At 34.0% G+C, this 15,220-nt stretch overlaps 1 protein-coding gene across 4 annotated transcripts in view; it reads left to right on the forward strand.

Moving 5' to 3' along the window:
- The window catches only part of LOC106458517 (nuclear factor 1 C-type-like), an 87,195-nt gene that overhangs the window by 22,885 nt on the left and 49,090 nt on the right, over nucleotides 1-15,220 (forward strand). For all 4 annotated transcript variants that reach the window (XM_013918038.2, XM_022384751.1, XM_022384752.1 and 1 more), the window contains exon 2: nucleotides 4,977-5,079. In XM_013918038.2, coding sequence (XP_013773492.1) covers nucleotides 5,008-5,079 — 72 coding nt within the window. In that variant the 5' untranslated portion in view covers nucleotides 4,977-5,007. The remainder of the gene's footprint in view (nucleotides 1-4,976; nucleotides 5,080-15,220) is intronic.

Genomic DNA, 15,220 nt, shown 5'->3' on the forward strand with positions numbered 1-15,220 from the left:
CTATAGTCCGTAGGGGCCCCCCAGTGGCACAGCGGTATGTCTGCGACTTACAACGCTAGAAACCGAGTTTCGATACCCGTGGTGGGCAGAGCACAGATAGCCCTTGTGTAGCTTTGTGCATAATTACAAACAAACAAATATCCTAGGGGAGGGCATAATTATTAATTAATAGGCATTATAGGCCAGAGGAAATTTTGTGCCTCTTCACACCTGCGCCCAGGTGCGACTGCCCCCTTGCCTCCCTCTTGCTACGCCACTTATTGGAGGGACTACTCAACTATACTGTAATGGTGCATGAACTGGATTTTTTAACTGCATGAGTGTTATACTAGTGTTGGCTAGTATTTACATCTATATAAACACCTGCAGGCTTTACAGTTTTTTAAGTTGTAAAGACGTATATATATAGACAGCCATATGAAATTTTCAAGCTGTGTAGATGCATGCATATATATTCAAAGCAAATATAAAACAGTGTGTCACAATATAATAGCATAAGTGTACAAATAAGCATTTTTTATATTTCTTATAGTTATATTCGTCTTCCTCTCTGCTGGCAGTAGTAAGGCCGGTCACGGTTTTACTGCAGTTCGCTAGATATCCTCTTAGAATGACATTTTGCATACTCTACACAGCTGAAAACGTGTTAATTAACAATTATGAATTGATTATATTGATATAACTTCCCACCTCAATTTCTGATGCAGTTTGGGTCGTGACACTTCTGTGACCCTCTTCTATTGTGGGCCGTCGCTGCTGCACACTTGATATGAAATTAAATATTTTGTAAATCAAATATATAGCTACAAAATTTCTTCCCCACTTTCGCCTAGAATCGCCATCTCCTGCTTCCACAATTCTTATAGTCAGCTTTAAAGATGTGCTGCAGTATAAATACAATTTTCCATCACGCGGTGTTGGCTATAATTCGATACTTAGCATCAGCCATTACGATGATTGCCGCCGATCCGATGCTTGAAATTGAGCTTAGTGCTATCTTTTAAACTACGACTTAAAGATTTCTGTTGTGGGAGATAGCCCAGACGTTTGTATAACATTGTAGCCGTTTGTGTAACATGGCCCAAATTGCATATGTAGTGGTAAAAAAAACAACAACAAAAACTGTTATCCTGTCAGCAGTGTGGTGTTTGAAAGGGCAGGAACTCTATACATAAACAAATGTTGCGCGACATCAATAAAGTTGCAGGAATAAGTTAATCGCTATGGCACACGTTATTCCTGCCATATAAATATTAAATTACATTCAAGGTTTTAGCGCAACTTTATATGTATGCGTGTAGTAGATTATGAGACCCCATATAAACCACAGACTACATTAAATTGATTGGGTGTGAGAGGTTATATAACAGCTGTTATTTGCTAGGTAGTCAAATAAACCTAAAAACTACCCAACACAATGTGCAATGATGCATTAATAATTCTGCCCAGGTTTTTATTACAATACACACAGCCATTTTTGCTGGTGGAACAATATTAAATAATACTAAAGAAAAACAGATGGACGGTCTGTATTATAAACCACTACAGTGGTTCATGATATTGATGCAACATGACGTCGATGTTCGCTAGCTATCTACAGTGCCATTACGTGTTGATCCAACGCGTTGCAGAGACATCACGTGATTGAAAACCATGTTATCATAAGTTTGTTTGACAATTCGTTCAACCAATACCTTTACAAAGAAAAGAAAAAAAATCCAAAACTCGATCGTTTTCGAATAGTTGACCATTCTTCTTCAGGAGAATAAAGGGCAATGATTTTTTTAGTGAGTGCAATATAATATATAGGCTAGCCAATATCAACTTATCTGGAACGTCCAGCTTACGTGACGTCGACATCTGTTAATATATGTATATATATATTATATTGCACTCACTAAAAAAAATCATTGCCCTTTATTCTCCTGAAGAAGAAGAATAGTTAACTATTCGAAAGCGCATCTTTTGTGTATGTTAACTATTTTATCAGAATTGAACCAATACCTTATGATCTTGATGATGGCTTGTAGTAGACGTGAGAGCTATATGTATAAGCATGATGGTTTGAGAAAACAGATCCAGTCGATTTTTTGAGTATGCGATAAGGCTGTTATTTTATTCTGAACAATTTGCGCAAGTTAGGCTTAGCTTCGTATATTTATTTTCCATTTCTCCAATGAACCAAGTTTACAAGATGTTATTTATTTATGATATCCTTGAAGCAGTAAATTTTGGCTATTTTTTTATATTGTGTATTTCGAAATTGTAGTGTCATTGAGTGCACAGTGTTTGTATTTTTTATTATCAAATAAATCAGTAAGTTTAATATTTTCAACAAATCCTAGACGCTTAGTAATCAGTTACGTTAGCGGATGCCCTAAAATAGGTTTTCAACTCGTATACCCCAGTCATTCAACATCGTTTTGAAAGGATACTTTTTATACGGACTTGAACAATAATACATCATCTCATTTTTAATAACAATAGAGACGGGAATACTATATGTACTAAATAGACCGTATATAGTATAAGTATGAAGGTAATGTTCACAGTAAACAGTATAACATCAAAGTGTGAAATAACTCGTTATTTACAATAGATCTTATAATATAAAAATGTCGCAGCTTTTGAACAAGAAATTATATCATCAGTACCTTAATTTCCATCACCCACGCTAAGAGATTGACTATCACTCTTATAACACAACCACAGCTTATAGTACACGGAATATTTTGTGGTATGGTACGGCTCGCCAGCTCCAAAATCCAGAGCTTTACCATAGAACCAACCTGCGTCCCACACTGAAACTCAAAATGGTTGTTTATTTTGCACTACATTTACTCTGAATTTGCTGATAAATTTATGGGGTCGGTGTGCAATATATTTAAATAATGAAATAGGGGTGTTAAACGTAGTGGTTTCGACTGCACTATTGTTTTGTGTTTCTGAAGTCATGATAATAATAATAGTAAAAGATAAACTCGAAACTATGCTCGTATATTTCAACATCACTTTTTTTTCACAAACGTAAGTAACATAATATTACTTTAATACCTGAAGAAGTCGTTATTACACAATGGATGAATGAAATGGTTTCTAGAATTCAGTATCGTGCCTTATGTATTCATTTATTATGAGTACACTTTATAATGCTTGTAAAGGATTGTAAATAACTTGAAGTTTTACAGAATTCCATAATGTTCGTCATCGAGTAACTTAAGAGGTTGCTTAGTATTAAATGAGTGTACAAACAACTTCACATTAAAGGTTGCATAGTATTAAATGAGTGAACAAACAACTTCACGTTAAAGGTTGCATAGTATTAAATGAGTGTTCAAACAACTTCACATTAAAGGTTGCATAGTATTAAATGAGTGTACAAACAACTTCACGTTAAAGGTTGCATAGTATTAAATGAGTGTTCAAACAACTTCACGTTAAAGGTTGCATAGTATTAAATAAGTGTACAAACAACTTCGCGTTAAAGGTTGCTTAGTATTAAATGAGTGTACAAACAACTTCACGTTAAAGGTTGCTTAGTATTAAATGAGTGTACAAACAACTTCACGTTAAAGGTTGCATAGTATTAAATGAGTGTACAAACAACTTCACGTTAATCTAGTAGAATTCAAACAGTCGAGATATATCACGGGGTCAAAGATTTATAGCATTATTGACTAAACTCGATGGGTTACTCAGGAAGTTTAATGAACGATAAAGGTATTTGAATACTAAGTTGAAAGCGGGCCACGGTAATCTTATGTTAAATAGTTCACGATGTAATAATTACAAATTATAAAATAAATATTTTTTATTCATTTACCAGAAATAACTATTTTATTCGTAATTTCCTTAAGCGTTTGTAATTCAAATGGAGTGAAAAGTCACTGAGATGTAAGTTGGGTGTATGTGTAGATTGATATAAGATACTTCCCTTCAACTAACGGTAATCACATTATCAATCAGTAATGTACTTATAACTAGACGGGCTCCTATTGCTTTTCGTTAACCCTCATGTTGTTGCCGGAACGTTCCAGTTTCAGAAAAAAACAGTAAGAATACTAAATTGTTGATTTTAAAAATAGTTGAAACCTTCAAATGATCTCTTTTTTTTTAACCCTGTATTGTTGAGTATGTTTCAGAATATTGAGCTAAAAGCTTGTCAATACTGAATTGATGATTTGAAAATAGTTAAAAACCTTCAAATTACCATGTCATTAACACCGGTTTGTTTCAGTTTTTGGATATTGAATCGGCATGTTTCGTTTTATGAACTTGGCTGAATGTATAATCGTTTCAACATTGCTTGTGTAAATGAAGAACATTAGGCTTAACGGGGTCTCATCATGATACATCATAATTATAAAACGGACAGACATTACTTTGTGTGTGCGTATTTAAAATGACTAGTTCCTATACTGTAGTACAGGTGCTAATATCTTGTAACATGCTGAGTATGTACTATGTATAACACAGACAGCCGAAAAGTTTCAAACACACTGCTTATCTCTCTTGTGTTCAGGGTTACTGATGAGGAGTGTAATTATTCGAAACTAGTATAACTCAGTAACACACGTTGATCAAAGTATAGATTGAATTGGACCTCCCTTGAACTTAGACTTCGAAATTAAACAGTTTTCGGAATACTAAGTTTATTATAGCCGAAAAGTTATCATAATTTTTATAGCTTCTTATGATATAGCTGTGAGGGTTATGCTAAATAATATGTTCAAAGATTTTCGGTACAGTTGTTAGTGTGCTTAGAAGCATATATAAATATAGGTACTTTTTTACACTGTTTATTTAATTGGAAACTATAATCTACGTAAAAACTAAAATTTATAACCAAACACAACTTATAATCTCGTTATTTTCGTATGTCTGTATTTACCAATAGTTTTTTTAGTTACTTATTTTTGATTTTATTTTTTGTGAAATTCTACGTTCCTCATTAGTTTTCCAAATCGTATCACTAGGCGGCGCTGAACGATCTGCCGATTACAGTTGATGCTCATGGTAGCCTGCGGGGCCATCGGAAACAGTAACGATCCCCATCTTTCCTTGGACTGTATGCCTCTGGTAAGTTATAGCTTTTGTAAACTTTCACACTCGTATGTTTCTAACTGATATGATACCGTATCGAGGGTAAGATACGTGTTTAGGAGTTTACGTCGCTGTTTTTTCTTCTTTTCATTTTTAAATTGAGAATTGTTTTACCTAAGTTAAATTAGAAACTAAAAGCTGCGTGGGGGAAGGAAATGTATACGTTTGTGAAGAGGAGCACACACGATCTCATCCACTAAGGATTCTGCACGTTTTTCTTCAGAGAGTAACTGTTTTATTTTGGGAATGTTGCCAGCGAGTGCTGGTACCTGGTCCACTGTGATCCTCCGACGTTTGTTAGAGAGGAGATGACCGACGCCAAATTCTTGGGAGTAAGTAAACAGTTTTGAATAGCTTCACGGATCTGATGTTCAATTAAGAAACTTGTAATATGTCTAACAATTAAAAATCATTAAAGCAATGTAGGATTTAGGTTTGACACCAGATAATATTTACTTGAAAATAGTTCGTGATAAGAATATATCTACGACGAGAGTCTCAACTTTTGGAACAAAATGTGCGTTGCTTAGAAAATCTAGGTGTGTAATTTGTTACAAGTAAAAAAACAAAAATCTCGCAAACCCTTTGTGTTTTATATAGTATTAACAATTACATCAGCGATTTTACATAAACTTATTGTTTGAAAATATGTATTTTTAGTGCTTCCTAAATCATTTAGTGCGTGAAGAAATACATGTTTTATTCGAATCCGTTGTTTGGGTTAACAAAAATATATTTTACGCAATCTATAAGTAATTAACATAAGTAATTAACAGGTGTGTTATTATACACGTATGTACTTGAATATGCACATTTTTGGTGTTTAAGGATATACACAAATCTGTTGTTACAAACAAGAGCATTGTACAACGTCATTGTCCTTGTGCAAATAAAAGCATAAATATCCATGTGCTTAAATAAGTCTTCTTGTCAGTCTTAACTGAATCTCTGTTGCGTATCCAAGTGCTCAACCGAATCTCTTTGTTGCCTATCCAAGTTCTCAACTGACTCTCTTGTTGCCTATCCAAGTGCTTAACTGAATGTCTTTGTTGCGTAATCAAGTGCTCAGTTAATCTCTTTATTGAGTTCCCAAGTGAGTAACTGAACTTGTCATTTATCCAAGTGCTTATAGAGACGTATTATTATTACTTCTTGTGTAATAAAGTGTACATTTTTTCACACAACTTTTTTAATAACTGACTTCAAACAAAAACATTGTTAGAAGATTAAGAACGTAAACAAGTATTTTTGATGATAAAAGTATGCGTTTTGCACAGTTCTGTTTTAGCATATTCTAGCACTTGAACAAATCTGTTTTCAAGCCAAAAGTATACACAAGCATGATACTAGTACATTTTACACAAGTTAAAGAAACACCTGAGGAGCTGTATCTTGAATAGTGTTATGTGGCAATGATCTTTATCAAGGGCATCATATGCTAAACTCTATTTTCTCGCCTTATTGCTCTTTTCTTTTGTAAATGTTTAAAAAGTTATAAGTAGGTTAAGGTCATAAAGTCAGTTGAACACCCTGACGTTGAGTTGTTGCTTTTGGACGGTTTACCACTTAATATGTGTGTAGTGTATATGCTTTCAGTTATTACTGAATACTTAGGTTAAGATTAGTTATTACTTTGTGGTTTAAGTACGGAAAATGAAGCGTTTATGACATTGTAGTATATATTTAAATTGAAATGCTCAGCAATGACTGTGTAGTTCAAATACGTAGTCCTAAGTGCTCCATATTCACTAGTTAAATTGTACAAAATACGTGTTCACCTACTACTGTACGGCATAATTTCTTGCAAAAAGTGTTAAATTAATATGGTTTAAAATCATAGATATAATATAGTGTAATATAAACTCGCGCATGACGGTAGAGACACGCGCATCTAGAAAGTAGTAAAACCAATGTCAGACTTTTTTTAACTTTTCACTTCAGACGACGTTTTGAAAGTCTAGAAAGGCGGCTGCCCGAACGTTTCAGTAGAGCGTCATGCGGACAATCGTCTCGTCAACATTTATATATTGAAGTCTCTATGAAGTTAGAGTTTAGATTTCAAATATAGAGCATGTTCTATTCATTCGAGCACTGGATCCCATCGCAACTCAAAATAGGCACTTAACAGCAGAGAACAAGCCTTCCCTCTTCAAGTTTGTCAAGATGGTTGTATAGATGTTTCGTAGTGTTGTTCTGAAAAGTGTTATTATGTTGAAACGGTTCAAAACCATTTTTTTTTATAATTCGTTAAATGCTTTTGACGTGCTAAATTAAAGAGAAACTTCACGTCTCACAGTCCAGGGTTATAACTTTTAATGCCCGACTTCAGAATACTTACCACCAGACGGACACGACTTTTGTGATGTTTAATCTTCATCCCTCAAAAAATCACAGCTTGATTATCATATCCCCCGGTGGGACAATGGTAAGTCTTCGGATTTTCAACGCTAAAATCAGGGGTTCAATTCCCCTCGATGGACACAGCAGATAGCTCGAATTGGCTTTACAGTAAGAAAATACACACACATACATATGTATTTAAACAACGTGCAACGTAACTTCAGATAATTTTTAGTCAACTTTAATGAAATCTTCAGGAGATTCTAGTAAAGGAATTTGGTTGGTAATTTCAGCCCCAACAACAAAAAACACGACAAAACTTGCTATTTTAATTGTGAAATCTTAGTTATCACCATAAATCGTTATAGCTATAAAGCTTTAGTATGAAGATAATAATGACTGGGCTTATCTATATTAAGCTATTATTTGAAGCCTTGTGCATTAAACGAGTACTTCAGCTAGTGAATTATATATATCAACTTTTCATATGCCTGGATAATTCTAATATAGAATAAATAGCCTCGTTGGGCGTAGCTTACGAAGACTCGTGAACATTTTTTGTTTATGTTTTCGTAGGTACAAAACAACAGATATATATATATATATATTGCACAATTAAAAAAAACATTCTTAGGCCCAACGGTTTTGATGTTTCTTCAGCGTGGGTAAAGTATAAATAACAAGACCGCCAACATGAAGAAGACTGGCTTACCCCCCACCGTACCCCACGGGTTTAAGGAATCAAGATTATACGTAAAAGTTTTGTCCGTAAATATCGTAATTTCGTTTTATTTGATACTTTTATCCACCAGACTTAGAGACATGTTGTAAAGGGATTGAGCTAGCTGAACGCTGTGGTGAATGTTATATAGCATTATTAAACACATACGTAAATCTATTTCATTATACAGCTTTAGTGAATCCCCATAGTAAAAAGTATATACCAGTTTAAATAACTCGCCTTTTAGAAACTAACCTCTTTATGATTTGTTCAGTTTGGTTGTTTCAAATCTTTGGTGCATAGCTACATAAAGAGCTATCTCTCCATAGTCATTCCTAGTTTTGAACTGATGAACAAAAGGGGTAGCAGCTATTTAACAACTCTCACTGCTGATTCTTGGGTTACATGAATTTAATTGTATAGTAGAATTTGACTGTCACTCTTAAGTTATATTGCACCCAAGATGCGGGTCCTCATTATGATGGCATCAGGATGCAAATCATGAACCCTGAGGTTCACAGTGTAAGCATATTCATTAAGCAAAAAGTCTGGACTTGTTTTTTTAACGTTTGCTCATTTCAAAAATATCTGTTATTTAAAAACTTTGAACACATAATTCCTTAGATAAAGATCACACCACTAAAAATGTCTGCTCAATTTTATAACGGGAATCAGGTTAAAATACCACAATTTTCCACTTGTTTTGCTAGTACATAATCACTTTGCAATAACTATGAGTTTTCATATATACTGGGCTTTCAATTGGATTATTTTGGTTTTTACTGATGTCCTCTAGGCTTAGAAGTAATACTTAAATAATGCTTATATTTGGATTTTATGTAAAATGCATGTTAACTTGGTAGACAAAGATTGCATTATGCATCTCTAGCTCTGGATATTTTGATAAGCTTAATTTTTATGTAGTTTTGCTTCTAATGACAATTAGGCTAGCTTTAGCAGAGTTTAGGTCATTCAATCTTTCCTCTACTACACAAACAGTGGAACCCACCATTCAAATATATTCAACAAACTTTTTTGTTAAAAACATTTTTTTTCAACTTTACACATAAACAGAATTCACAAAATAGCATCATTTCATCCAGTTACACACATCATTATCCTCATGAAGTAAGGATGCATAAATGATCAGATTGGCTTTTGCTCAATTACATCTTATTTTTTTGTTTTTATAATATTAAAAAATTATATTATTACTTTAATAAACTGTTGGCGGGCCGGATAAACCGAAGTTGCGGGCTGGATGTGGCCCACAGGCCGTAGTTTGGAGACCCCTGACCTATATTATCAAAAAATGCTTATACTTTCTTTTTGCCTTGATAATTACATATCAAACCTTGATGGATCTTGTTTAGTTTGTGAAGTACAGTATACTACATTTTTGTTTCTTTTTTACTATTGGTTGTGGTCTGGTGGTTAGGGTTCTGGATCAAATCTCATTGCTGAATATGCTTACCCTCTCAGCTGTGGGGGTCTTATGTGGTGGTCACTCCCACTACTTTTTGGTAAAGAATAGCTCAAGAGTTGGTGGTGTGTCGTGTTGACTAGCTGCCTTTTTTTCTAGTCTATCACTTCAGAATTAGTGATGACTAGTGTATATGGCTCTCAAGTAGCTTTACAAGAAATTTAACAAACAAACAATACCACTGTTTTTGGGTCTTCTTATCAGCATTGGCTTAATTTTTGTGATGTATACGTATTCTCCTAGGCTATATACCCACATTGTAACCCAATTTTTATTTATTTCTACTGTACTCTCTTATAAATTAGTTGCTACTAAATTTAATGTCACATGGGTAAACTCACAGGCAGTATTAATGATATTTTTCAACTCAGTAGTATATTTCCTCATCATCCTCATCAGGGCAATTATAGAGAATGTATGTTGGCTCTTTCATTTTCGTTCAAGCATAAGTGGTTCAGAAAAGTAACCCATGGTTAAAACTAATGTAAATCAAAAACAGAAGTTCAGATCTTAATTCCATATTATTTTTCTTTCATTCAGTAACATTGCTTGCTGGTTCAACATCTTATATTTAGATTCCTTACAAGTAATGAAGATATGTTGCTCCAGTAATTATTACTTTCAAGATTTTTGCACATATGACAAGTAGCGGTGCTTCAGATACTCTTATTCTTAAGCAAAATGAAATTTCACAAATATACTATTACATGATGAGAAACAATCATGAGAATTCTCAGTTTGTGTATCTCCATATTGCATCTGGCATATGATATTAGAAATATTGTGGACAGCAAATAGCTGTTCCCTGTGTGTAAGTGTAGTATCTACTTTCTGATATACATAAACATACATGTAGCAATGGAGCTGTTCCTTGTGTGTAAGTGTAGTATCTACTTTCTGATATATATAAAAACATACATGTAGCAATGGAGCTGTTCCTTGTGTGTAAGTGTAGTATCTATTTTCCATCATTATAGTTAGTATCACATTATGTGGTATTGGTTGTAGATCCTGCATCATTCATCGTTAGTCATGGTTTCCCTTTTTTAATACTCGTTCCTCTAAAATAAACATATTATTTTTCAAGTATGAGACAGTTGTGCACATCCTAGATGAATTTTGGTCCTCGGCTTCAGATAATTCATGTCTTCGGAGTGAAGTTCTCAAGCTTTACCATTATTAATATTCATGTGTTCTATTAAGGTTTAGTAAACCTGTCTTTTGTTTGGAGCCTCATGACTTCCTTTTCTTGTTTGTTGTCATGGATATATTGTTCTTGCTGACCACATGGATCACTGTTTTCATATGGCTGTATTTGATGTAGTTATTTCTTCTAGTAGAACATTTCTGCTTGCAGTTGTTAACATAGTGTGCTGAACTACAATGTTTTAGCTTTAATCAAACTGCTGTGGAATATTTCCCATGAAATTCAGTATTTTAGTTTACTTACATCTTTGAATTCCGATTATCAATATTGACTGTCCTCATAATTCCACATATTCAGATATGTGCAGTAATGTGCCTAACAGTAGCCATGATTGATTTAGCAACACAACTACATTCACTCAAAGTAGAATTTCTGTTTTTTATTTCATGGATATCTGTGAGATGATCACATACCAACAAATCTGTGATCTCTGTGGATAGTTTTGAGTAGCAGACATGAATGTGTAGTATGACATCCTTAGCAACCACTGTGAGGATTTATGTTTTGTCTGTACGGTTGAGCACATGATCGAAAGACGAAAAGAAACAGAACTGGTTGTTATCCTTCCATTTTCAAGATAGGTTTTGTTATTAATGTTATGGCCAATCCTTTCAGGTGGAAACCATATTAGGGTCAATACTTTCAGGTGGAAACCAAAATGACAAGTTCTTTTCATTCTATCCATTCATTAAATTAAATGTAAACCAGTCTTTATATACTCATTACAGTATATCTAAATCACAATCTTTTCTTGTTTTTCTGAGCCTAGAGATAGAAATGGATTTGTGAATGCAGAAGCTCTAGATTGTGGTTGGTAGGATATTTGGATATATATATATATATATATTGGATATTTGGCGAGAACAGTTATGTAAGGCATAGCCTTGCATAGCTGTGTTGTCTTTGTAAAACTGACTTGACCAGTAAAATAGAAACACTTTAATCAGAGACAGAAAGCTACCATAAGCTAGACTCAGAGTAGGAATAATAATACTCTAACAATGCTAACTGTTGCTGTTCTACTTTAAATTAACAGTATTGAAAATATCAGCGTGATTAATGACATTTTGTAGTATTTAGTATGTATTACTGGTTTTAGATGCATGTATTTTTGGGCTGTGTTCTTTTATATTGACAGATAACCACCTGGAGGAGGATCTGACATATTCCTTTGTACTAGCTCACTTGAATTTATAGATATTAAATAACCATTTGTTATTGGAAACAAATTATTAGAATGAAAATATATTTTATTCTAAAAACACATCAGATTTGTGTTTGCAGAGATGTACTCTGCCAAGGAGAGTAGTAACTTCTGAAAATGTCAAAAATAATTGTGTGTCTGATATTGTGTTTATTATAAAGTGGAAACAGACATTTTAAGAGGGCCATATTATTCAACATTGCACAATTGATTGTATCAGTCAAACTTTCTGATTTTTTAAACATTTTGTAATCTTTTCATGTACTAAAACATAACTACATATAATCCTTTAAGCAAGACTTTTAAGCTTTCACCAAAGTAAGGTTGAATACTGTAAGAACAAAGCTATTGTAATGAGCATACAACTTAGAAAATACCAGTTTATCATGTACACTGAGTTGTTAATCATATACTAAGGTATTTGGATATTGGGAAAATTTACTAATGCACTCTTGAAGCTGAAAATGGCATCATTTTACCATGTATAATGAAGTGGTTGAAATTCTCAAGACACTTTTCTAGCTAGTATTTCTCACAGTAGCTTGAAAATGAGTTAATAATAGTAGAGGTAAGTTTATGTCTCACAGTAACTGTAATATATACCAGTTTAGAAAATACATGTTTAGAAAAGTTGTGTATAATATCATAAGGTAAGGTAATTTGTGAAATATTGGTTATGGTTGTCTCCTCTTGGATTTTATTTTTTGCTCTTTCTAACAAACCTGTTGTGATAACTTTATCATATACTGCACAAAGTTACTGGATATTTTAAGGGTACATACACAAACAAATTTGGCCTAACCTGTTTATAAAACAGGAAACTTGTTTCATTTTAAGAATGTAGTTCCCAAGAACTAATGCTATTTACAAGTTCAAGTGTCTTTGTGATAAAAAAACTGTAAAACCAGGGAATGTATCCACTGTTGCTCAGCATGTACTAATGAAATGGAATGTTTCTTAGTTATCAGTATTGTTATTAGAGCTGAAGATTAGCAGCTGTTCAGATATTATGAGAATTTGCAGTTTGTAACTGAGACTGGCTTTGAACTACAAATTCACCTTTCCAGCTTTTGTTTTTTGTGTTTTTTTTTTGCATTCAGACAACTTCTCTGTACTTCTGTTGATTTAGTGGTGGGCAGAGCACAGATAGCCCATTGTGTAGCTTTGGGCTTATAACACAATATCAGCACTGTTGATTTAATGGTGAGTAGAGCACAGATAGCACATTGTGTAGTTTTGTGCTTACAACACCAACATTGTTGACTTACTCTTTAAGCTGCTAGGGTACATGTACTATTTCCTATTAGATTTGCTATTACTGGTTTTCCAGCATTTCAACATTTTTGATCATATTTATAATTGTTTCACCAAAGATTAAATTTTTAATTTGAAGAATATGTACTGTTCTGCACCACTCTTGATCATGCTCTTCTAAATTTTTGCCCCGTTTCAAATTTCTATCATTTCTCCAAGCATTATTCTCCGAGATGATTATTACCCTTTAGCCTAAATTTACGTAAATAAAGAATTTCCCGTTACCTTTGACCCTGACATTAATATTTGCCACTCGAAGTGCTAACTAATCTGTGCTATGGCCATTGTTACTATAAAGCTAAATGTAGGTTGATGATGAATATGCGATGAACTTTGATTGCGATACGTAATCTGTGTAATGACTTTTAACTTTAAGGATCATCCCTAATACTTTGAATGTAAGAAATGAGGTAGAAAATTACGAGGTTGAAAGATAAAGTGTAGAGACCAAAAGTGGAGAGTATTGTAAGAGAAACAGTTTCAGACCTGCAGCGTTTTACTGATGTGATGACAAGATAAAAATGTTTTAGTGATCAGTTGAGAAAAGTGGCTCACTATTTCACGACGTATGAAAGACCAGCTGTTCAGTTTTATGGTTTGGAAAGTTCTTGATTCAAGACTGTTGTGTGCGTGCATATTAACTTCACACTACCAACATATTTCACCTATTCTCTACGACTTGATCAACGAAAACCAGAAATTAGGTCGTCCGAATCAAGGCTAACTACTTATTTACGTATACGTGACAGTTGTTAATAACCAAGGACACAGTATGTACCAACCAGTGGCAGAAGGCAGATGTTGTGTATCCACGTGATTTGCGCACTTGTCTCCCATTTGTGAACTCAGTACACATTAAACACGTTTAAAGCTGTGTACCTGCATCATATATATCCCTTTAAAAACAAATTAAGTCGTGATTGCAATATTAAAGAGTCAGAGTCCGATGCATTCAGAATAACAATAAGGGCCATCAGTTAAAAAATAGTGAATTAGTTTGACATTATTGTGTTTAGTGTTGTTGTTGTGTTTTTTTTTCACGAGAAATTTGAAGAGCCTCTGGGGAAATATATGATCCGTGACAGTAAAATTTTTGAATATGTGGTAGATTATACAGAAATGTATGAGAAATTATAAGTCTATTTGTGTATTCGTTACAGTCTTACAGAACAAATTTAAAACAGACGTAACATAGTAGATGTACTTCCGCAGGATCCCCGAAAGTTTTCTGTTTTAAGAGTAACAAATATTTTTATTTCTTACTTCTGAAATTCATATGTCATGCTGTGTTGTAGCCTACAGATTGTATAATTCTTCTCGTGATTCATGGCATGCACACGTTTTACTGATGTAACGACAGTACCAATTGCAACATTAAGCGTCCCTTATGTGACGTCATATTAATGTCTACTTACTTACTGACAGACAACACACTGCTGTATGATGATACGAGTGGTTAAAACAAGTGACCCCTCCAGGCGGTCTTCGGCCCCCTTTCGGGGAAATAAGAAAGACTAGCTATAGTTCGGGATTCTCAGTGTGTGTGTTCTTTGAACATTAGGTCAGATTAAATAGGAATATATCAGGAGAATATATGCTAGTCTGGGTGTTTGCGAGCCGGGTGTGTCCAAGTAGCTAGCATGCTCGGACTGTGAATCCGAGGGTTTCTGATTCGCGTATCGTTACCGCAAAAAAGTGCTCTGCACTTTGTGGTCGTAGATGAATCATGTCAATGAAATCCCCAATTACCCAGTAGTAAGAAAACAAACACTGTGCTCCTTACTCACATACACACACACACACACACACACACACACACACAACACACAGGATTTATAGAGGAATCAT

This window comes from Limulus polyphemus, unplaced genomic scaffold (assembly GCF_000517525.1).
Source record: "Limulus polyphemus unplaced genomic scaffold, Limulus_polyphemus-2.1.2 Scaffold479, whole genome shotgun sequence".
Classification (NCBI taxonomy): domain Eukaryota; kingdom Metazoa; phylum Arthropoda; class Merostomata; order Xiphosura; family Limulidae; genus Limulus; species Limulus polyphemus.